At 42.1% G+C, this 23,208-nt stretch overlaps 1 protein-coding gene across 1 annotated transcript in view; it reads left to right on the top strand.

The window, feature by feature from the left end:
* Nucleotides 1-23,208, top strand: part of PLCZ1 (phospholipase C zeta 1) — a gene marked incomplete at its 5' end in the record, with an annotated part of 126,223 nt that overhangs the window by 72,077 nt on the left and 30,938 nt on the right. Inside the window, 2 exons of the mRNA XM_065423279.1 lie at nucleotides 1,469-1,619; nucleotides 4,256-4,372. Coding sequence (XP_065279351.1) covers nucleotides 1,469-1,619; nucleotides 4,256-4,372 — 268 coding nt within the window. The remainder of the gene's footprint in view (nucleotides 1-1,468; nucleotides 1,620-4,255; nucleotides 4,373-23,208) is intronic.

The following is a 23,208-nucleotide window of genomic DNA, read 5'->3' as shown; positions in this document are numbered from 1 at the left end:
AGGTAATGCTGGTGAGAAAAGAGATGTATTTCAAAGAGTTAGCTGGCAGTATTACTGTCATCCTCTATTGATCAAATTAGCTGAACAGTGTGTAACCTTAGGGTCTTTATGGATTTCTTTCTGATATTTGAGACCCAAATAGTGATGGCCAGAAGAAAGGCTTTCATCCACTTTTGCTGACCAGAAGACTGTACCCAGTAGTCACAGATATGGACTAGGCTATAGTTATCCATGATTCTGTGACCTTCAGGCTGAATTATTGCAGTGTTTTATAAGTCTGACATAGTTTACAAACTCAGAAAATCTCTAATTGGTTCAGAAAACAGCAGCATGCCTCCTGAGAAATGCCAAGCACACATTGTCAGTCACTACATTGACTCCCCTTTGAATACTGGATCCAGTACAAGGTGATGGTCCTACTCTTTGAAGGTCTTAATGGGTTGGATCTGTACTGCCTGAAGAACGTCTTTCTCTCTCTGTGACCAGAACGTGCTATGCTATCAGTATTACTGAGGAGCAGTTTAGCTGGCAACCAGAGAAAGGCTTAAGATTGATGGTGATAGACTTTTATTGGTCTATAGAATTCCTTTCTTTTTTAACATCAGAATGACCTCATAAGTCACAATATATAAGATCCAGCTTTTGTGATTTTTATCACGAGTCTTATGATAGTTGCTTTTTTTCTTAAAACAAGGAGATATGTGAATACATCACAATCTCAGCTTTCATTTTTAAAAAAGAAAGCTAAGTTGCTAATCCTCTTGGTGGCAGAGAAATGCTGGAATATTTGAACTGAAAAAGCACAAAAGCCAGAAGGCAAATAAAAAGCACTCAAATATTTTATTTTTAAAAGCTCATGATTTTAAAGCCAATATCATGATTTCTGGGGGCCAGACTCACGATTTTTGAACATTTGGGGTTGGCAATCCCGGACCCATCAATTCACCATAGTTTCCCACAATAATAAAAATGTTAACCCCCCCAAAAGTTAATAACTGACACCATTGGATAGAACTTGGGGAGGGAAGGGTAGGCTCATGATCAGTGAACTTCCAGTTTTCTTTTTTAAAATTCATAAGGTTGTCTGATACCACAGTGAGGGATGCTGGATGAACATTAAGTTATAGATAGGCAGATGCAGTTTCACCTACACAGAGCCACATGGGAAAGGATTATTATTTCCCTGTTTCTGTGCTTGGTAAGTAAACTAATGTTGTTTTTCATAGGTCTGTACATTTATATACATTATTTGTATGTAGCTGGTATTTTGTATTTACCAAATACAATATAACGCACTGCCTACTCTGGCCTAGAGCATATAGAGATTCATGTGGCTTCTCTCATTTTAGTATCTTCATGCATAAATCATTGAAAGTTATTTTCTGGATTGGCAGTAACAGTAATTAAATATATGAAAATATTAAAATGTATATTCTTCAGTTATCTCATGTTATATTTATAGATTAAGAAGGTAAAACTGGCCATGGAGCTCTCAGAACTTGTGATTTATACCAAAGCTGAAAAGTTTAAAAGTTTTGAGCATTCAAGAGCTAATCAGAAGTTCTATGAAATGAATTCAATTGGAGAGACTAAAGCACGAAAACTTGCCAAACAGACAGGTAATTTCTTTTGGTTTAATCAGATAAAAGTTATAATGTTGCCATAGTTCATTGCTTAGCTGTCAGAACAGTCAATAAACATTATGAAACATATAGTCTTCAATTTATTGGTTTGTTTTATAATGCAGTTTTAGAAATATTCTGGCAATTGTGTTGCAGATTTGCATTTATTGCTTTATTAAGCAAAAGGAAATATTTTTTCTAAATAAAATATTTTGTTCAGTATTGTTTTTAATTCATATTGTCTCATAAAAACAAACATTGCATAGTAAAGGAACCATATGAATACATTATGTTTTGTTGCAAAGAATTATGGGTGTGTTTGTACCAAATAGTTCTGAGTCTGTACTTGAACATATATGGAACACATTTTTACCATATAATGGGCTTTATTCTCCTTTTGATGTGTATATGCACTCCCATTTGCCTTAATGACAATTGCATGTGCAGATTGAAGGAAGAATAACCCCCAAAGCACATAGTTTGCCCTCAGAGCCAAGTTGAATTATGTAGAATTACTATTCTGGCCTGGTCTGCACCACTCTGGTCCCCGAGCACCATTTAGGGCAGCCTCAGGCTGCTTTAACTTGAGCCAGCTGCCAACAGACCTGTGGGAATGTTAGGACAGTTCGATATCACTATTCACAAGGAAGAAGTTTGGCATAGAAGCTTCTCTGGCAGTTCTATGCCACCTGAGAATCCTCCTGCACAGTGCAGATTCTTCAGTGGCAGGTGTAACCATGCCTTTGTGGGTCACAACTGAGAATACCAAATTCAGGACAAACTGCTGAGAAATAGGGCAGACACACCCCAAATTGGTGGTTATTCTTCCATAAGATATACCAAATAAGCAACAAAAGTAAACTTCTGTTTCACCACACTGGCTAACAAGAAGTCAGAAAAGCAGTTTCCTTAGGCATTCCAGTCCTTGTATCACCACCAAAAACGCTGGTTTTAAAGATAAGTGGTTCTTTAAAACTAGTCTCATCAAACAAAAGGTTCTTCTGATCCCAAAGGACCAGCCACACACCCAGGTCAATATATAACTCAGATCTTACCCCAAAATCAAGCTGATGCCAATCCTTTAGTATCTAAAATTTAAAGGTTTATTTATAAAAAGAAAGAAAAAAAGGTGCGAGTTAAAATTGGTTAAAGGAATCAAATACATACAGTAATTGCAAAGTTCTTGGTTCAGGCTTGTAGAAGTGATGGAATAAACTGATGGCTTGATAAGTCTCTGGTTGCTTCCAAATCATTGGAAGGACTTCAGTCCCTTGGTTAGAATGCTCCCATTAGTATAAGTCTAGAGGTTTGAGCAGGAAAGAGGCAAAATGGAGGTGTTTCCAGGGTCTTTTATAGCTTCTGCCATGTGGATAGAATCCATTGTTTCAAACAAATCTCTCTGGAAAATTACAGGTAGCAAGATGGTGTTTGGAGTCACATGGGGAAGTCACATGTGATGCCTGATTCCAGTTAGTCATAGCAGGAAATTCCATTAAGTGTAGATGGGCGTCTCCCATGGTCCATTGTCAGTTAAATGTTCTTTTGATGGGCCACTCAATTTGAATAGTCCCTCCAAGATGTGCTGGCTAACTACCGTTACCCCAGGAGCAAACATTTGAAATACAGGTATAGAGCCAATACTCATCACTTCAAATACAAAACTGAAAAATGCACACAAATAGCATAATCATATTCAGCATATCATAACCTTTCCATAGGCATCTTACATGCCACATTTTGTACAAGATTTGTTGCAATTATATAACAAGGGTTATATATTTATATTTATATATACCAATTGTTGCAATTATATACCACTAGAAAAGTGGTGCGAAGCTGCCCTTATGCAACCCAGCTTATGCCCTTAAGCTGTCAGCTTCACGATGCTGAAGATTTGAAGTTCTCTGATTAATTACAACACAGGAATAGTACTGGTAACAGTAAAACTACCTCCTCCCTTCCAGTGTGCTTCAGACCTGTTCAAGAGGTGAACACTTCTAGAAGTGAGAAGGTCAATCTCCATGCCCATTGAATAGCCGGCCTCTCTCCAAAGACCGAACAAGGTTATCAATTAAATGTTGTGGGTTTTGTGATATAGAAACCTTTTCACTGGGCCAAATTAGTAATTCATTGTATGTAGGTCATGAGACAGCAATCAAGAGTGAACAACTTTTAGCTAATATCAACCAGGGCTAGAATTTACCTACTTAGCACTTGTAGTGATAAATGGTTTTATAGCACATTTCTTATTTCCAGTCCTCCCCATTCCCTAAAAGGCTATGCTTATTTTTAGTGTAAAACATACACATTAACCCAAACCACCACCAACAAAAATAGTGAAATATTTTCTAGAAGAAAACAGCTAGGTCACTGCATCCTTAGTAACTATTACTAATTATTACCAAATTATATGGATTTTAACTATGAATTTAGTCTTTTTTTTAAAAAGTAGTGCACATACTTAGGTAACATTAGATAGGCAGGGAAATATTTTAAAGAAATATGAACATCACTACTCTGTTAATTGTATCAGGACTAAAAATCACATAATCTGATTATTTATTTGAAACAAGATCTGTTTATATGTATTTTTTAGTAATGCCTGTCTTAAATTTTTTTTATTCTCTTTTCAGCTAATGAATTTGTTTTGCATACTGCCAAATTTATTACAAGAATTTATCCCAAAGGGACTAGAGCAACCTCTTCTAATTATAATCCTCAAGAATTCTGGAATGTAGGATGCCAGATGGGTATGTGCTATCATCCAGTGTGTGCTATTTTAGTGTCCCGCACAGACTCTTTGGATATAAGCTTTTGAAAATTGTTTGCTGAATTATTGCATTTCACATAATATTTAGGTAGATATTTTCTCCATAATCCTAAGTATTACTACATGAGTTTTCCTGCTCTCACCATTATGTTAAAGTCAATATACAATGGTGGCCATTATTAAGGACTTAGGATATATATTGGTCTGACTACAGTAATACTTTTTCAATTAATTTATCTTAATGGCTATTATCTCACTCCAAACATCCCATAATTATTGCAATTGTAATATAGCAATAGATCTTTAACTCGCCTTTTAGACTACTATGCCATTTTTGACGACTGCTAGTGGATACTAAAAACAATACAGTCTGCACTCCTCCTCGCATCAGACCAGAAATTCAGTGTTTATAGTACTCTCTGCCCCAGTTCCTAAAGTTAAAGAATCACTTACAAATAAAAAATCCTATACAAAACTGCAGCAAAAACTTGGATATAAACAGAATTCAGAGGTTAGTTAGAAAATTTAAAATGCTATACCTCCTTTCTGGTCAAGTGTCTTTATTGTTTTAAATTTGGGATATATTTTTAATCAATATAGCTCAGTTATTTCTCTGAGATTGTCTGAGATTTACTCCCTGCCTTCTGGGGCTATTATGTTAACTACGTTACCTCAGCCCTTGAAAAAAGAGTGAGTGTACTGTATAATAAGCACAGTACTCAGAACCAGGATAATTTTCAATATTCATTTTAAAAAATAGAATAAATTATATCCTTACACATTTTATGTTCATTAAACCTCACAACTTCCATGCCAGATTGTCCACTGTGACCAAACTATGTTTGGTGCGGCTGAGGGAGGAGAAAAGTGGAAAGGTAACGTTAGCCATTTTGCCAACTTCCTGATCCTGAGACTTGCTGAGGTCTGTCCTTATTCTCAGCGTAACTGATAAGAGTCTCAAAACTGTTCTAAATTACACTCTGCTGCCCAACTCCCCAAGGGCAGCTGAGAATTGCTGGAATGCAGATGTACTTCAGCCATACCTGCCTTCTCCTGAGAATGGCCTTTAACCCAGTCCCTGGAAGAGCTAGCTAAATAAATAATTAAGTAGTCACTGGAGCAAGAGGACTGTACCCAGGGTTTCCTACCTCATAGTGGGTGCCCTAACCATCAGATTAAAGAGTCATTCATTATCTCTGTCACTCAGTGACTATTTAATTATTTATACCAATGGTTCCCGACCTTTTCTCTGCCACAGCACACCTTGAGCTCCAGGGACTCTTTCCCCCACCCCCAGTTGGCGGCTGAAGGAGGGAAGGGGAGGGGCAGAGGAGCCGAGCTATTGCTCAAGCAGGATGGGAGTGGGGGAGGAGAGGGAGATTGAGCTCTGATTGGTTGCTCCACCCCTGGAAGAGCGGGGTAGTGAGGCAGATGGCCAATCAGAAGGCAGCTTTCTCCCCCTTGTTCTCACATGTACTTTTTCAAAAAATTCTGAAGCTCACCTATTCAGGCCTGACAGCCCACCAATTGGGAAACACTGATTTATACAAAGTAGAACAGCTTCAACAGGACTGATTGAGGGAGCCCCAATCACAATATCCCATAGCTCAGTGGTTAGAGCATCCACCTGAGAGGTAGGAGACCCTATTCAAATCCTCTCTCCCCGGCAGGTGGTGGGGAGAAATGAAGACAGGTCTCCCACATCCCAGATGAGTGCAGTAGCCTAAAAGTTAAAAGGGGGGGACCTCCTCTTCCTCCTACTGTTTTGTATGGAGTTAGGCAGGTGCTTTTTCACCTAAACTGCCTGACTTCAGGAGATGCGTTCTGGCTGTGGATCACAAACAAAGGTAGGTGACTCCCCAGTGCCCAGGCGTAAGCATCTAACTCCTTAGATGGCAGGCCTTCGGGCCACACTCCTCTTGTCGGCATCTGCCATTGGCTAGCATAGTCAGCTTCCCACCTAATGTGCTGGATCACATTCTAAGATGCCTGTATCCCTCCCCAATCATTGGATAGGGAGCTCAGGCACTTAACTCAGGCTTTGTGCATCACATTGTTGTTTCACTGATTTTCTAGGTGCATAAAAGTTAGGCATTGTGACACTCTGTTGTGATGCCTAAGTCACTTTGTAGATCTGGGCCATCAGGTGTATTTCCAACTGTTTTGTGGTGCAAACTGTTTTGTGGAATGAGGTTGAGGATCTTCTCATCTCTTATGTTTAACTTGCTTATTTTGAGTATAAAGTTGTTTTTTCCCTCAACATGAACGTTTTGATAATTTTATCATTTTCTCCTCCACTCAAATTAGTTTCTAATTTGAAATAGTTACAGGTAAACATGACTTTTCCACTTACTATGCTTTGGAGGGACTCTCAATTGTTAACAATTTCCCCCTTTTTTAAATGGTTTTGTTAACTCTAGTTTCTCTATTTTTTCTCTTTTTTTGTGTGTGTTTAAAAAACACCCAGTAATAAAATCATTTTCTAAATCACTCTGTTACTTTCTTCAACATTATATAAAAGCGAGAAATTGAGTAAGCCTTCTCACAGATATGTTTTCTCTTATTCTAACTCTGCACTGCTTGCTTTTCCTATGTGCTGAGTTCCTTTTGCTGTCTCTAAACTCAGTTTTCAAAGTGCACGCAATTTAAAGAGGCAGTCGCCTTCTCAGAAACAATTTTTAATTTATCTTTTAAACGTCTAATAGTTTGTATTTTCCCCACTTACTTTCTCAGTGTATTATAAATACAGAACTTAAAAAGGAGCATTATGAACAAAGCTTCAGTTGTGATAGATCCCTATTCCTGGTGCTGGGTCCCTGAATGCAACCAAGACAGGAATGCCTCAAGCTTAAATTTCTGATTCTGCAGTGTGCCACTCTTGAGACATGCATACTATTAATTCCAAAAGTTTGGAGCGATCTAGAAAGTAGTGGCTGTTGGGATTGCTTATATTCCTCCACACAGGTCTGCCTGGTTGGCAATAAAAGGACTCACAGCCCCCAAATCCCTTAGTACCATTTTTGTTGCCACAGATTGTGAGGCTTGGAAACATTTGCCACTCTTCTCCATTGCTGCCTTGGCTGTTCGTTTATGTTTTATATAAGTTTTGTTAGTTAAGTTTGACATTAATAGTAAAGGTAACAATTGACACACACATATATATTTAACATTAGTCTACTTGTTTTTGGTCCATGCCATCATATAGGCCCCTGTTTATGATATTGATTTTGTCCTCAGATGAATTGTTGCTGAAGGTGCATTGGCGGTGTTACCAGTTCCGTCTCAAAGTTGTTTGGTCAGGTTCCATCTCAGTGGTTGGTGCTCATTGGATTCTTGCCACTCTGTTGAGGGTTGATACACCCGAGATTGTAACTGATTGATACACTTCTTGTATAACCTGAATATTCATTACCATTACAGACCAGTTAGTTTATTTCTTAAATAGCTGGTTGAAGGGCATTTGGCAAGAAGGTGCTGAGTTTTGCACTGGATTCATCTCTCAGGTTCATCATGCCTGGCATTCATTGATTTAATTTGCTTCTCATTGAGAAGGCAATTATAGCTCAATCAGCACTTTCTGTGGGATAGATCCATGTGTTGGATCTGAACATCACTCAGCTCTAAAATCTTTCAACCTTTCTAACTTGGCTCTTTGTTCTGGAGATTTTTATTTCTGGGTCATTCCTCTAAAGGCTTGGATCCCAAAGGCTGATACCTTATATATGAAGCCTTTGGGCTCTATAGTCAGGGCCGGCTCCAGGCACCAGCCCACCAAGCTTGTGCTTGGGGCGGCACCTGGAGGGGGGCGGCGCGGCGCTCCGGCCGCCGGGGAGAGCGGGGCCACAGCCGGGCTCGCCGCCCTCCCCCCGGTGCTCTGGCCGCCCTCCTCCCCTGCGCCCTCCCCCCGGCCACCGGGGGGAGAGCGGCGAGCCCTCTCGCCGCCCTGCCCCCGGCGCTCTGGCCGCCGGGGGGAGAGCTGAGCCCCAGCCGGGGCTCGCCGCCCTGCCCCCGGCGCTCTGGCCGCCGGGGGGAGAGCCGAGCCCCAGCTGGGGCTCGCCGCCCTCTCGCCGCCCTGCCCCCGGCGCTCTGGCCGCTGGGGAGAGAGCCGAGCCCCAGCCGGGGCTCGCCGCCCTCTCGCTGCCCTGCCCCCGGCGCTCTGGCCGCTGGGGAGAGAGCCGAGCCCCAGCCGGGGCTCGCCGCCCTGCCCCCGGCGCTCTGGCCGCCGGGGGGAGAGCCGAGCCCCAGCCGGGGCTCGCCGCCCTCTCGCCGCCCTGCCCCCGGCGCTCTGGCCGCTGGGGAGAGAGCCGAGCCCCAGCCGGGGCTCGCCGCCCTCTCGCTGCCCTGTCCCCGGCGCTCTGGCCGCTGGGGAGAGAGCCGAGCCCCAGCCGGGGCTCGCCGCCCTGCCCCCGGCGCTCTGGCCGCCGGGGGGAGAGCCGAACCCCAGCCGGGGCTCGCCGCCCTCTCGCCGCCCTGCCCCCGGCGCTCTGGCCGCTGGGGAGAGAGCCGAGCCCCAGCCGGGGCTCGCCGCCCTCTCGCTGCCCTGTCCCCGGCGCTCTGGCCGCTGGGGAGAGAGCCGAGCCCCAGCCGGGGCTCGCCGCCCTGCCCCCGGCGCTCTGGCCGCCGGGGGGAGAGCCGAGCCCCAGCCGGGGCTCGCCGCCCTCTCGCCGCCCTGCCCCCGGCGCTCTGGCCGCTGGGGAGAGAGCCGAGCCCCAGCCGGGGCTCGCCGCCCTCTCGCTGCCCTGTCCCCGGCGCTCTGGCCGCTGGGGAGAGAGCCGAGCCCCAGCCGGGGCTCGCCGCCCTGCCCCCGGCGCTCTGGCCGCCCGGGGGAGAGCCGAGCCCCGGCCGGGGCTCGCCGCCCTGCCCCCGGCGCTCTGGCCGCCGGGGGGAGAGCGGAGCCCCCGCCGGGGCTCGCCACCCTCCCCCCCGGCCGCCGGGGGGAGAGTGGAGCCCCCGCTGGGGCTTGCCGCCCTCCCCCCGGGGCTCCAGCCGCCCTCCCCCCCGGTGCCCTCCTCCCGGCCGCCGGGGGGAGAGCAGAGCCCCCGCCGGGGCTCGCCGCCCTCCCCCCGGGGCTCCGGCCACCCTCCCTCCCCCCCCCCCTGGGGGGGGGGGCAGCCGGAGGCTTTTTTGCCTGGGGCGGCAAAAAAGCTAGAGCCGGCCCTGTCTATAGTAGGGTCCTTGGTAGGCTGGGTGGCCTAGTGGTTAGCACCCACTCAGTTGTGGGGTAGTGATAGGGGAGCCCAGGCCTGCCCACTCCACTGGGCTCTGACCCAGGGCCCTGGGAGAGTCAGTAGCATTGACCCCGGGGTTGGAGGTGGACCCTCTGTGTTACCTTCCCTGGGTTGCTTCCTAGCACTGCTCTCTCTGCTTCTGATCCCAGATAAGAAAAAATAAAAAGGAAACCAAACCGCCAGCACCAACTGGGTTCAGCATATAGTCCTGGTATTTCAGGGAGGTGTCTCTAGCTCCTTTTGGCAGCGGCCTGCAGAGTAGGTCTGTGCAAGTCTCAGCTTTGTGAGCTGGGTTGCTCCTTTTTCAACCCTGTCTCCAGTTGGAGCATGCTCTGCAGGGTTGGACGGGAGGGGCTAGCTGGGCCCAGTATTGTCCTTTAACCCCTTCTGTCCCAGTGTGGGGTTTGTATACACCATCACAGGCTCCTTGATAGAAGTATTAAAAATAAAAGGAAGAAGAGGTTGGCTCAGTCCCCTTCATCCTATCACTTGAATCTGCCTTTGAAGAAGCATTGTTAAGTGCAATAAATATGGGAACAGGTTGGTAGTTTTTGTATATGTGGGTTCCAAGCCTTTAAGACCAGATACTGATTTAATTAGGTTGATTTCACCAAACATGACTGAATTCCAAGACTCAAATTATCAAAGCTCCATTCAGTAGATCTTCCCCAACTGTCCCTTTTTCTTCCTTGGCTTTACCAGCACTATGGCCTGAGTTTCATCCTGGGAACTCCTATGTACAAGAGGACTTTGACAAAACTTCCTCTTCAAGTGCAGTGTAGGGTTGCCAGGTGCCCGGTTTTTGACTGGAAAGTCAGTCGAAAAGGGGACCTGGCAGTGTCAGATGTACTGACCGGATACCAAAGTCTGGTTACCGTGGGGCGCTGGGAAGTTCAGGATCATTAACCCGCGTCAGCTCCTGCTCATCCGGGGCTGATGTCTACCTGCACGCAGGTTCCTTGTCAGGCTGCAGCAGCTCTCATCCCAGCCCCAGAGCAGAAGGAGCCCAGCTGGAAGTGGAAGTGGGGCATGGAGATGATCCAGTGAGCAACAGGCGTGGGACCTCGGGGATCCGGTTACCAGCCATTAAAAAGGTGGCAACCCTAGTGCAGTTACAACACTGACATACCCCAGTATTGATGGGTGGGATTGAACCTGGGACCTCTGAAGCTTAGTGCATGAGCCTCTACTGCATGAATTAAAAGCCATATAGCTAGGGCCATCCTTAGGATTTAATAGGGCTTATGCAGTATTTTTAAACTGGTGCCCCTATGCCCGACAGCAGCCCGGGCTCACATGTGTATTTTAGATAAGGGTGGTCTTTTGAAGGATTTATTTAAAAACTATATGTCTGAAGATCCAAGCATTTAAGGCTAAAGATGAATACTCAGACTGTACATCTAAAAATCTATGCAAGGATTTTTTAGAGATATGATTTTATAATCTTCAGCAACACACTAATGAAATATTTTTAAAGCAAATTTTAAACTAAGGTCCTGTAGACTAACATGTTCTGAGTAAATATTACAGTAACGCACAACTGTTTTTGTCAGTAAATTCGGAAACTGACAGTATATACTTGGGGGTTGGCAAATGCCTGTTAAATGGCTTCATTACCACTTGAATGGCTCTTTAACAGTTTCAATGTTGTGCTAATAGGTCTGGCAGGCTGGAAGGCTTGTTCACTTTTAAGTACTAGATCCCCTCTGGAGGAAGACTCACCAGTCTGCAGCAGCCAGCTGTGGTGGGAGCCTGCAGGAAGGGTCAGAACAGGGATAGGGACTGGAGGGTGGACACTAAGACCCAGGAAGACCCCAAATTTTCAGGTGCCCTATGCAGCCGCATATGCTACATATGCCTAAGGACGGCCCTGCATATGGCCCTTAGCTAAGGCTTTAGAGCAGACTCATTAATCTCTCTCTCTAAGTCAGCGGTGGGCAACCTGCGGCCCGTGGGCTGCACGCGGCCCATCAGGGTAATCTGCTGGCGGATCGGGAGACAGTTTGTTTACATTGACCATCCGCAGGCATGTCCGCCCGCAGCTCCCAGTGGCCGCAGTTCACTGTTCCTGGCTAATGGGAGCTGCGGGAAGTGGCAGCCAGCACGGCCCTGCAGCCTGCACCAGGAACGGCGAACTGCGGCCACTAGAAGTTGCATGCGGCTGTGCCTGCGGACGGTCAATGTAAACAGACTGTCTCGCGGCCCGCCAGCAGATTACCCTGACGGTTGCCCACCACTGGTGGTCTAGTGGCACCAAGTGGTCTTGGTACCACTAGATGGGACAGAACACCACACCTGGGAGGTGTGTGGGTTACACAGTGAGTGCTCATGTTTTGAGGCTTCTAAGAATTTGAGGCCTTCCTTGAGTTTTGACTAAGCTGTGCAGCATTTTCACAGGTCATACAGGTCTCTTATCCATATAGTATGATGGCACATTGATGTGTCAGTTATGGCAGCAGTCACCTTGTCCTTCGACTTAATGGGACATGCCTGCCATGAGATCACCACAGAAGTCTGTGGTTTCTGACATTTTCCACCACTAACTGGCCTAGAAAATCAGCCGTAGTCTTTCTTCTTGGAGAGCCTTCACCATGTTTGACTAATATAAAAGATGGGTATCGCTCAGTCTGACTCTGAAGAAGACAGCAAAGAAGATCTCAATAAACCTGTAGAACTTCTATGAACAAATCACACCTCTTTTACTTCTTCTGATGCCAGCCCTCACAATGGCTTCAGTTTCATCTCTTTTGACATTGGCATCAGTAATCCTTGTATCCCTTCTTTTTTCAGTGAAGACTTGTTCTGAGCTCTCAGTCTGAAATATTCATGTTCTATTCATTTTTATTAGACCTCCCTACATAAAGTTCTGAACATTTGTGTGGGAAACAACTACTCTGACTACATATGCCCCCTTTTCATCTGTCTACAATTCTTTGGGTGTTTATGCTTAGTACTAGTAGCTGCATATTTCAGAGAATACATTCACCTCTTCCCTTAGCTAATGATTGATTCATCAGAGCAAACTCATCGCAGTAATCATTCCTTTCAGGTAAGTTTGGTCTCTATTTCAGATTTTGGGGTTGAGGATGTCATGTTCTGGGTTTCAATCTAGACCAGTGAGGCGTTGTGTCATTGCTTGCTTTGTAATCCTGGGTGCCTTAAATGCTCTGATGCTGTGGCTCACATCCTGTACACCAGCAGACAAGCATGCAGGTCACACCCTGAGTGCCTGTGTGCTGTACATCCCTGCATCAGCATCTTTGACTCCCAGGAGCCTGCCTACAGCACAACAGCCCCACCCTGGCTTCCACCAGCCTTGGTTACTACTTAATACACTCTCAGTCCTGAATTTACCCAAAATTGTTTGCCCTGAAGTGTCCATTCCTGTCCTTTAAAGAGACAAAAGCTTATTAATTTAATGGGGATAAATACACCCTTCCCTTCAAACATCACATTAAGTTGATTCATTGTAAAAATAAAACAAGTTTATTAACAAAAGGACATAGATTAAGCAATACCAAGTAGAAGGAATAAAGTGTAGAAAGGATTAAAAGCAAACAAAAATAAAAATACACTTTCTAATGGCTAAGACCTAACTTAACAAGCTACAGTCTTTGTTCAAGGTCCTTATCAATCTTCCATTCCCAGAGACTGCAATCCCCCTGGTGGAAGGACCCATCTTTCTTGAGGTCTGTCCCTTTGCACCCATCTAGTGATGGATGCAAATATGACTTCTCCTCTCTCATTGCAAATATGACTTCTCCTCTCTCATTATATCTTCCCAGATTTACTGTTTTGTCCCCAGACACATGATGACCTCATGCTGTTCTTCCCTTCCTGTGGACTTCCCAACCCCCTACTCATTTGTATTAAATGAACTTTCCATTGGTTTTGGTCACACCTTGCTTAATTTCATTGGAGACAGGTAGATAGCTGTCTTCCCACCTGTCTGGAGAGGACCCTGTTTTGCTCTGTGTTTGATCACACACTTTAAAGTACAATAGCATTAAGTATCCATATTTCCTCATATACTGTTAATACATACATTTCACAATTATATTAATCACCAGTGTGTCATTGGCTTTCAGAAAAGACCTTACTGGATACACTTTTATAATACAGTAATACTGTGTATATCATCAGTTGAGTCAATTACTTTATAGCCCAGGTAAAGTTTCTGTTTCCTGCTGGGGTGTAGATGCCATGCCGTCTTCTCCCCCAGCTTGATAGCTTTGTTTACCTTATAGGTAAGGTAAGCATTGTCTCTGCTTGACAACCAGGGTGGGCAGACAAACAAATACATATTTCTTTTTCTTGGGAAGACTGGGCTTATGCATTGGTTGTCAAACAGTTTAAAAACATAATTCTAGCACCTATTTATAACTTTTTGTACACATCTGGTCCATACATCATTCAAGAATGTTAATGATTATTGAGTTATTAGTTTTCCAGTGATATCTTACATGGCACATTTTAGATACAGATTATGACAACAGTACGTTAGTTTTAGTGAGTATCTATCTCACGCCTGACAAGAGCTGCTGACGCAGAGTAGTGAACCACAAATGGGCCTCTGTGTCACAGAGGATAAACCTAGAGAAAAAGTCCACCTTAGCCCGCTACCCATTTATTGGAGCAATATTTTACTATTTGAAGCAAGAGCTTTCTGCCCAGAAAACAAGTTGTAGATATTGATTTCAGTGGGCATTGGACCAGGCCCTTGGCCATGGTCAGAGCAATGGACCTGAGAGTGATGATTTATCACAATGAATAACTTAAAAAATCAGCAGTTAACAGAAAGTATTTTCCTTTACCTGCCTCAAGTGATATTTTCTTAGTTTTACTGGTGCTTGTGCCCATTCCATAAAAAAACATTAACCATAGAATGGAGCATTTATTAAAAATACATACCTTAAAAGATCAAAATGTGCTTTGTGAAGGTAGACTTTTATAAAGAGGATAAGCACCTACAGCAACTTTTTGTTGTCAGCTAAAATTAGTATGCTTCCTCTATACAATTAGTGTAGTTGTGGAAAGAACTATTTTTGCGCATCCATATCTTCTTCTTTTTTATTTATTAAATAAAATGGAATGCAAATGTTTATGCACTGGAAGAAAACTCAGTGCAGTTATTTAAATAAACAGATATCAATATAAAATATACAATAACAAGCTAAAAGAATGACCAAAATTTACCATTATTTGTATAATGACAGCATGGCATACCAGGTGCAGAATTTTAGTTTAGAAGAACCAAAAATATGTTTATTGATATACTTAGGAGCACTGATCTAGATCTATATGCTGCCCTGAGAGCACCACAATTTGTGTTATGAAATTTATTTTGAACAGTTTTGTTTTGGCTAACAAGACTGAAATGACCCTTAGCAATTCTAGCATAGCTGGTCTGTGACCGAATCCCCTAACATGAAGAAGTACTCTTTATGGGCTATGTGTACATTTATTATAAAGTGCTGAAATCTAAAATGATCAAAGAACTTGCGATTGAAACAGAGACTTTGATCGTCTTAGTAATGTAACCTAAGAATGAAACTCTCCCACAGTTAAAATGGAGCAATCTAAAAAACCAGTTAGTTCCACAGTATGAAGTACGTTCTCCAGCTGTCCTCAATCTTTAAGAGCCAAAATGCCACTTCATCATCAAACGACTTTGCACAGAAATACAATGATGTAAGGACCTGACATTATAATGCAGTGTTCGTTGCTGTTTCCATTCTTCCTGCTATTGTTTGGAACAAGCTCTTTCCACCCATTCTTTTTGCCTCCTTTATGGTGGCTGATAATGCGGTAAGTTCCTCTATTTCCAACCTTTTCCTACCTTCTGGGGAGTGGGAGGGTGAGGTCTTGCATCTATTCCCCTGCTACTTGTTCCTGTGGGAGGTAATTTTCCTTTTCTATCTTCCTTTTTCATCCCCCATTTTCTAGCTTTTGTTTTCAGTGATGGGAGGTGCTTTACTTTCTCCCCATTTCACCCACGAGGAAGGATGAATTCTAGGCTGCCACACTGCCAGTGAGTTTCTTCAGTGCTCTCCATACTATTCAATGTGTATTGTGGGGCATGATCATAGTATCTAATAGTACAGTGTATTAGTCTTCTTATTATTACTATTTTTACTGCGGTAGCACCTAGAACCCCAGTCATGGACCAAGACCCCATTGTAATTGTCTCTATACAAATACAGAACAAACAGATGGTTCTTGCCACAAAAATCTTATAATCTAAATATATACAAAATTGTAAACACTAAAGAGTAGTTATGCAGTTAAATCACTCCAGAGAAGAATATTACCATATTTTGCAATTAGGGCTACATTTACCATCAGACCCATCCCATGTATCTGTTTTTGTTTGTAAATTAAGTGAACGATGGTCTGTATTCAGTCTTTTTGCTTATTTTATGTAGAAATTCCACTCTGTCACAACAAATATATCTTTAAGTACACTATCATATACGCATATATGTGTATCTCCAAAAGAGGGCTTGTTTTGACCACATACACTTGGAATTACCAAAGTAAAGAGAAATTCTTCATTTGCTACTTGTAATAATCTGGGAATATTGTCTCCAGATTTTTACCTGGGGTAAAATTAGATACTTCATAAACTTGTTCAATTGGGTCATTGGAAAGGAAAATTCTGTGAAGTTCCCATTAGTTCCCTCTGATTCATCATGGTAGGAGATCAAAGTCCCCCCCCCCCCCGCCCCCAGCCCCTCCAATTCCATCCTTGTGGAGTGGGCAAGGAATTTGAAGAACCTGTATCTTTGCATTACTTCCAGGATCTCTGTTTCTCTCCCTGTCAGAATCTGGTGGAGCTGTGCTGATAGGACTTCCTTCTCCTGCCAGCCACTGCTGCCAGGATCCTTCCTTTCCCCTCCACATTAAAATGAAAGGAATCCATAGAACAAAGGGGGATCCAATCAGAAGTTATTAAACTAATAAATAGTACACCAGACAAGAGAAATGTATGAAACTATTTAAAAAACATAGGATTGTATGAATGCAATGTACTAGTTAATTTGTCACACCAAAAATTCAAAAGTCCATAAAATGATATTTTCCTGTTTGAGCTAAAAAAGCTTAGGAGTCTTAATCTGACAGATCTTCCCAATAGCAAATGATGTCATACTCAGGAATTTTTTAAAACTATGTGAAGTTTTTATTCAGTCTGTAAGTTAAATTATAGTTGTAACGATACTAAAGGAAAACAGGTAAGTGTTCTGAGCTGTCCATAGTAACAAAAAGTTTAAAAAACAAACATGTCCAGAAATCCAGTAAAACAAGTTAAATGCAAAAAAGAAAAGAAAAAAACCCAAACCTTAACAATTCATAAAGCTACTCTGATTTGCATTTTGGCATAATAGATACACAAGAAATCAGTTTACAATCAAATATTTCAGTTATTTATGGTCTAGTAATAAAGATTTATCTAAAATATCCTCATCAGAACATATCTTATTTTCTTTAGGTAGATGAGCTTCTTTTTGGTCTAAATGTGTTAATAAGACATTAGTGTCATTGTAGTAAATTAATAAATAAATAAATAGAGTATTGTTATTATTTTATAAACTTCAATTTAGCCCAAAACAACACAGAAACTAGAAAGCCTAGTGACAGAAATTCAGAACATAGTTCCCATAATTTTCTTCTACAATTTTAACTAGTGATATTTTATTTGAAAATTCTATATTACACTCCTTTCTCCAACTGTACTCATAATATGAAACTGGTTGAATGGTGATAACAGAGTCAGCTTAACTGTTTGTGTTTGCTGAGATAGATAAAGCAGACAGTGATTTAATTGGGAGAAATTAGAATGATATACACAATATTTTTAGACTAAACAATGAAAAGTCAAATTAGGTAAGGGAAATTTATAAACAGGAAACAGATAATTTCTCCCATTACAAAGATTTTGGATACTTAATTTTCTTATATTCATAGATTTTAATACAGTTTTCTATAAACTCAATTAGCCAGCATGGAAAAATGTTATCTTTTATTAAACCCCATGCTGGAGATTTAATATTCTAATAAGGCACAAGTGCCAAGTGAATTCTTTCTTCAAAGTTCTTTCACCCTTTCCCCCCAACACTGGAGATGCTTTGTTCCCAATCTGACATCTTTGAGGAAACTGAATCCAACTTTGATTCACATGAATCAGATTTAGATTGCAGCATTTTAATAGCTGTTGTAATTGTTGCTAGTGAAACTTAAAAAGTGCCCTGTTTCAGTATTTTTAGAGGTAGGTCTCTGATTGTGTTATTGAACTGCCTCAAATGCATTAATGGCTAGAAAAGACCCTGGATGGGATTGGAAGTAGCGAGAAAAAAAAATTTGCTTCTCCTTAGTCCAGACATGTGGTGTTGCAGTGAGCTCACTGATAGGGTCCGTCCCCCCCCGAGTAAATTTTATTGAGTGATCCAGATCTAGAAATCTTGGAGATGACTGAACTCTAACCCATGCTGGTGATGTGGGACAAACATATCTACATTAAAAATACTTCATCCTGGTTTGGTGGCAGCTCCCTTCTTTGTTAGTTTTTTTCACATTTTTAGAACTTTTGGTGAGGCAGGAATTCACCCAGGAATCACTCCAAATACACTCCTTGTACATTTATTAGCATGTACAGAACACCAGTGTCATTGAAAAGTGCAGTCAATGGGAGTGTGACATAAAACCAAAATGCCTAATTCCAGCTAAATACAATCCTGGCTGCCCCCCAGCACTGGATCCTTATTCTCAGATTAAGGCACCTCTTCCCCTTTGGGCAGTGGCTTATTCTTGCATTTGGTGCAGACTCATAGGACACACACACAGGCTGCTCACTGGGCCTAGTCACCAGCCCTGAGCTCAGGCCAGTTCATGTTTGCTGTGGCAGCACATGCCTTTTCCTGCAGCTTGTCTGGGTTCTTGAACCATAGAAAGGCAACTCCCTGCCCCAGAGGAGAGTCAGCAGCAGAAGCAGGATTTCCTGAGAGCTTTCTGGGTGGGTGATGTGGGGAGGGAGAGGCCAGCTTCTCTTACCTGCCCATCCCCAGCCAATCAGGGTTTCTAGGGCAAGGCCAGCTTTCAAGCACTGCTGTTAATCTGTGGAGCGGTAGTGCCACACTTGAATATAGGTTACAGAGCAAAATTATTATAATTATCCAAAAAATTATAGCGAGTAAAGACTGGATCTTGCAAAGTTGATACATACATTCTATGTTATTAAATACTACAGAGTGTTCTGTCCACTTTATGTGGAAGGTAACACTATGCTGTCAATAAACCACTAGATTGCAGTACTAACAATCATATACATTTGGAAAAAATATGCTGAAAATTAGAATTGCATGTACAATTTTAACAAAATATGGAACACAGTAAGAACTGTGAGCTTGGTTCTCTACTGCCTTGGATCTTGTCATCCCTCACCCCGGGCTGTCCACAATCTGGAGATTGTTGTGTAGATTCTTACAAAGGAAAATCATAAGTGCCCAGATCTGCTAGGTTTATGACTGCTCAGCACAAAGCAGCCTGATTACCATGAAACACATTATCTTCTGCTAGAATATTTACCAATTTAATCTATGATGGATTTTAGCCAAGAAGCCACGTTAACAGAATCTTCATTTCATCAAGGATTTTTTTTTATGATCATCATCAAAATCATTGTTCCTTACTAAATTCACTAAATCTGTGTCCGCAGGCAATTCAAAAGACACTGTGAACTTGAAGTCTAGTCAAATTAAAAAAAAAAAAGCAAGATAGTGATAACAGTGTCAGTGGCTACTGCTGGCCCTGAATCACCCTGCTAATTTTTGTGGATTATCATCTCATTTTCCTAATTGCTGTGTTAGATACTCTCACAAGGAAGAGGGGCATAATGAAACTGACTATAGACAACATGCTGTCAAAAACACAAAGTAATTGAAAAAATGAGAAACATTTTTTCTCCAGCCTTTCAGGTACAATAAAATTAGGTGTTACAAGAAACAATAGCAGGTAAACTAATTTTGGACAGAAGTGTAATTTTCAAATTGACATGTTCCCTTAATTAACTGAAACAGCAACTTAGATTTTAGTTTTAATAGTTTATCAGAAATGCTTGTTTATTCTTCTCATGAAATACTCTTCTCCATAGAAAAAGGATCCTCATGGAAACCAGTTTTCAAATCTAATTGGGTAATGGACCATAAATGATTTATACTAATTAAATGTTTTTGCAGTAGAGTTACTTACACTTGTACTTAGGAAAAAATGACAGTAATTAGAAAAAGTAAAATGACCGAGTTCTTTAATTTTTCTGATAAAAATGTCTTTATAGCTATAAAATTTAATTGGTCCAAACGCTTCTTCAGACACTGACTGTTCCTACACTTTGACCCAGATCCTACAAACACTTTTGTATGTGAGTAACTTCTCATGAGAGTAGTCCCATTAACTTCAGTAGGACAACTCGTGTCTGTAAAAGTTACTCATAAGCAGTGCTTAATTTGTAATGAAAGAGGTGTCGGGGCTCAAGCAATTAGGTGGCAGGACTCAAGCCTACAGATGCCGGGGCTATGAACTAGGCTAGAGATACTGGGGCTCAGCCGTGGCAATCCCTGGCCCAAATTAAGGACTTCTCATAAGCTAAATATTGGCAGGATGAGGTCCTTTGTTTTGAAATGCTTCAGTGATGAGTACAGACACCAGAGATAAATAGTGATAGAGTAGAGTTTACTCTACTCTCTAGTGAAATTGAGGTCCAAAGATGAATAATACAATATGGCAATAGTCTTTGCATGCAGCAAGAAGACAAGTTAGAACAAATAGGAATGGATTGATTGCATATCAAGCTTCATCAAGCTATGTACTCATTAATCAAGCCAACCAGGAGTTACAAGGAAATGAATCACAATATATCGTAACAGATGCCCCCTTCTGATGGTAATCACTTAAGTTATCATTTATAAACTTTGGGTGAGATCTTCACCCATGCCCTGGCCTGCTTACATCTGGTATAAGGACAGGAGCAATGTAAAGGGGACCCTTACATGGTCATCAAAACCTCCAGTGCAGGCATGGCGGAAGACAGCTATAAGCTTGCCTTCTGAGGATCCCCCTGCAAGCCCTGGCGTAGGGGCTATGCTGGTGGGGGGTGGGAATGGCGAAAGGAGGGGCATGTCAGGGATGGAGCAACAGCATTCCTTGGGCCAACCATGGCCCATAGGATAGCCTGGGGAGGCTGCCATAACTTAACACAATTTAGATAGCCTAGGTACCTAGCTAAGAGACTCTGCAGCCCCTAGAGCAACCCAGGATCAGGTGGCTTGCTAATGTAGTGTAAAACCACCATAGCCCCTATTGGCCTAGGCTGAGAGTTCTGTTGTGAAGGTTAGTTAATATTTGTACAGTGTTATGTAAGTGTAAAGAGTATTATTATACTATTTTACTTGTCCTTATGGTGCAAGGGAGAAAGATTACTATCATATTTTATTTTGGATAACATTTATTTACTACTGATATGAATCCTCTTAAGCCTTTGAAGGCTGTTTCTGTTAAGTGAATGCACACTCCTTGGTACACAAAATATCTATGTACCAAAATATTCAGTCATCTTGAAGTGGTTTGTCCTAATTTGCAGTTTCAGATGTTTTTAGATGGTTTAAAAATAATTTCATATCTGGAAGTTTCTACTCCTCATGTAAAGTGTGGTCTACTGGTTCTCTGGACCAGGCAAACTTCTATATATTATCAATTAGCATGACGTTTAATAAGATGAGATGTAAACATTTCAAAAAGCACCTAAGTCATTTTTGAAAATAGGAGTTAAGTCACTTAGGTGCTTTTGAAAATATTACCGCAAACCTATAAGAGTAACTGAGAATAAGAGAGATCACTATAAACTTGATGCTGCTTTCAATCTCAGTCTCCTATTGATTTCAAGTTCAAGTTTTGAGTACACAAAAGATATGAAGAATGAGGTCTTATAATAGTAGCTCCAATTACCTATATCTTTATTTTAATTTATTCTTATCTTTGTTATATTTTGCACATTCTCTCCTTCTAATGAAGAAATCACTTTCAAAAATACCAAAGCACATAAACAGTAGTTCCCTTTGTCACTTTCCTTAAATTCAATCATATATTAAACTAAAGATCAGTACAGTGGTTTCACAGAAAACCCTTATATCAATAACAAAAATTTAAAATCTTTACACAGCTCAGTACTCAATATTGACCTAATAACACTATTTGAAAAGATTGCAAATAATATACAAGAGCCATGTTGACTATAGCAAACAGCTCTCTTTATGTCTTCCACACTTTAAAAAACAGTTTAAATGTTTCACATCATTATGAGACATATTTTATGACATCTGTTAAGAACTGAGTAGCCATTAAAAATAATTCTCCTTCACACTCTTGTTGTTTTCCAAAGAAGCAATAACTTTATAATCCAAACATTGGCTTTTCTTTGCCAAAATATTTTCCCCCCCAAAGTCCTCCAATTTCAACTTACTGAAATTACTAGACCGTGTACTGAATGATATCTCCTCCACTCTTCAACAGTAGTCATCATAGATACCGCTGATCTTGGATGAAGGGCCCTTTTTCTAAGAACAGATTGTTTGGGGTAATTGTAACTATGGGAAGTAAAACGCCATACACATTCAAGTGCAGTGATCCCCAACCTTTTTCGTCTGGCAGGCGCCAGATGATGAGCCACCGAGGACCGTGGCCAGCGGACAAGCATCCGCCGAAATGCCACCAAGAAGCGGCAACGTCAATAGGCGTTGCCGCTGAAATGCCACCGACAAGCAGCGTCAGCCAGAGGCCGCCTCTGGATGACGCTGTTTGTCAGCGGCATTTTGGTGGCGATGCCTATTGATGTTGCTGCTTCTCGGTGGCATTTCAGCGGATGCTCGTCCGCCAGCCAGTACGCGGGCGCACATAGATGCCCTGGCAGGCGCCATGGCGCCCGCAGGCACCACATTGGGGATCACTGTTCTAGAGCTACAGGTCATCAGATGGACTGTGAAATATTTTTTGCCTATACTTAAGGATCATATAGTGTAAGTGCTAATGGACAAAGCAACAATGTTTTACCTTAGCAGGGAGGTGCTTGCTCCAAGAAACTATTAGGAAATCACAGAGTCCTTTGGGCCTGCTGTTTGGCTTATCAGATGCACCATATTCCCCTTCAACTAGCTGGCAAAGAAAATTTATTGACTGACAAGTTAGTTCACTGTAGTTGTAGCTGTACTGGTCCCATCTCGTCTCTCAAGTTAATTCATAGAACAGAAGAACAGTATGAGTGATGGTCTTTGAAGCAATCTGTATTGGACCACCTTTTGCATAAGCAACAATGCAAAATGTCCTCCTTTTTGATTCAGGATGGACAGGAAATCTGCTAAAATACATGCTTTTCTATAGCTTCTGTTGCTCCTTTAGATTTTCAGAAAGTGAACACAGGGTCAGGTCTGGATCATTTTGGGAGCTCCAGCTTGGGCTAAGCAACATTGGTACACAAATCTTTTAGATCTCTCAAGAGAGCCCCTATGTTATCTATCAATATCACTACTGACACAGGAAGGTC

The sequence above is a fragment of the Emys orbicularis genome, chromosome 1 (assembly GCF_028017835.1).
Source record: "Emys orbicularis isolate rEmyOrb1 chromosome 1, rEmyOrb1.hap1, whole genome shotgun sequence".
NCBI lineage: Eukaryota > Metazoa > Chordata > Testudines > Emydidae > Emys > Emys orbicularis.
This window is presented reverse-complemented; position numbering and strand designations above follow the sequence as displayed.